The sequence below is a fragment of the Crocuta crocuta genome, unplaced genomic scaffold (assembly GCF_008692635.1).
Source record: "Crocuta crocuta isolate KB4526 unplaced genomic scaffold, BGI_CrCroc_1.0 scaffold2428, whole genome shotgun sequence".
Classification (NCBI taxonomy): domain Eukaryota; kingdom Metazoa; phylum Chordata; class Mammalia; order Carnivora; family Hyaenidae; genus Crocuta; species Crocuta crocuta.
In genome coordinates this window covers 1-1,989 of record NW_027529225.1, presented here as the reverse complement: position 1 = coordinate 1,989, position 1,989 = coordinate 1, and the positions used below count along the sequence as shown (strand labels likewise).

The following is a 1,989-nucleotide window of genomic DNA, read 5'->3' as shown; positions in this document are numbered from 1 at the left end:
AAAATACTTCACTGTTTCTTCCTAAAATGTTTTTTTTTTTCTTATCTTCATGGTATTTCCTGAGAAAGAGGGTTTGGTGTATCAATAAAATAAGAAGGGAAAAAGGTTTGTAGGCTAAGAAGAGTAATTGTCATGGAAATCTGGGGTGTTATGGGCAGGATAATGCTGTTATGCCATCTCTTCTTAGGCCTGCACGGACCTTCTCTCCCACCAGAAACATTTGACAGTGGGACTCCCTCCAGAACCTCGAGAGAAGACCATCTCTGCGTGAGTATGGTTTTTGGTTGGGTTTGATCAAGCTTCTCTGAGCATTTAAGGAGCTATGTGGACTGACCACAATTCTCTTGCCCTAATCTGTCAGGAGATGATAATGTCCTACATGTGTGGACTTCTGTTAGAGACACTGACATGAGAATGTTGATAGTGACAGAGCATGAGTAAATGAAAGAGAAGATTCACAAGAAGTATTACTCAAATGTAGTTTCCTAGGGTTTTGTTGTTGTTGGTGGTGGTGATGGTGGTTTTTGTTTTTGTGCTTGTTTTTTACTTATTGGGATTCCCAAACCTCACACTGAAAAACAGTCCAAAATAGGACAGACAAATAGAATGAGCACCCACAAAATATCTGCTATACTCGACTTTCTTCCAGGCCTCTCTCTTTGGCTTGTAGATGGCTACTTTCTTCCTATATCTCTTCACATATCTTCCCTCTATGTGTATCTTTGTGTCCAAAATTCCCAAATTTTTTATATAAGGACACTAGGAATATTGGATGATGGCCCACCCAATGGCCTCACCCTAACTTAGTTACTTCTGTAAAGACCTCATCTCCAAATAAGGTCACATTCTGAGGTACTAAGGGTTAGAATTTCAACCTATGATCTTTGACAGGACACAATTCAACCTGCAATACCTTACTCTCTGCAGAGATTTTTTTTTTAATCACAAATCTGATCAGTTTTGGACTACTGTGGCAATCCAGAAGAGGATGGCATGACCCATGTTCCATTCCTCCAAAGTGCTTAGTATCAACAGGAGAGTCATAAGTGTGAGAAGAGGTATACATACCTCTGTGTGTGTGTGTGTGTGTGTGTGTGTATAAACTGATAAAACTAGAAAATAAGTATAACTANTATAACAAAGCTGTGATCATAAAGTAATAAAATGGTTTCCAAAAGGCGCAGCTTAAATTTAGTTCGTTACTTCCTAGCCATAATAGTTACTGGTCATGTGTTAAGAATTAACCCTGAAATACTGATCTGGAAGGACCTCATCGAGCAAATTTTACATAAAATTTTGAAGGAGAGGGCATTCCAGGTTTAGAAGGGAGAGAGGAGAGCTTTTCTAATTGATATAGGGAGAAATGGTTTAGGGAGGCAATGAACTTTGAAGACTCAAAGAAAAAGATGCAACCAGTAATGAGACATTAAAACAGTGTCTGGGACTTGGGAGGAGGTTTTTTATTTTCTCCATGTATTTATTCTTAAATAGTCACAGAATTTTGTCTTTCTTCACTGTCTTCTCCCTCAGACCTCTGCCCTATGAAGTGCTTACTCAACTGATAGATGAAGCCAGTGAAGGGGACATGAGCATTTCCATCCTTACACAGGTAAGCAGAATTATAAAGTCTAGTACGGTGATTGACATTTTTGTTTTCAATTGATCCGGCAATTTCCAAAGACTACAAAATAGGCCTGGTGAGACCTGGGCCATAATTTTTGTCTCTATTCATTCTGCGCACAGGAAATAATGGTATATCTAGCCATGTAAATGAGAACTCAGCCTGGGCTCTTTGCCGAAATGTTTCGACTTCGAATTGGTCTAATCATACAAGTTATGGCAACAGAACTGGCGCACTCACTTCGATGCTCAGGTACTCATTTTAGTAACTATTTTCTTTTCTTTTTTTTTTTTTTGAACTTATACATATACTGGAATTTATTATTATTTTTACAAATAGTTTATTATCAAGTTGGTTTCCATATAACA

At 38.1% G+C, this 1,989-nt stretch overlaps 1 protein-coding gene across 2 annotated transcripts in view; it reads left to right on the top strand.

The window, feature by feature from the left end:
• The window catches only part of LOC144226881 (phosphorylase b kinase regulatory subunit alpha, skeletal muscle isoform-like), a 28,067-nt gene extending 26,200 nt beyond the window's left edge, over positions 1-1,867 (top strand). For both annotated transcript variants that reach the window (XM_077758387.1, XM_077758386.1), the window contains 3 exons: positions 188-267; positions 1,531-1,609; positions 1,744-1,867. In XM_077758387.1, coding sequence (XP_077614513.1) covers positions 188-267; positions 1,531-1,609; positions 1,744-1,770 — 186 coding nt within the window. In that variant the 3' untranslated portion in view covers positions 1,771-1,867. The remainder of the gene's footprint in view (positions 1-187; positions 268-1,530; positions 1,610-1,743) is intronic.
• The last annotated feature ends 122 nt before the right edge of the window (positions 1,868-1,989 follow it).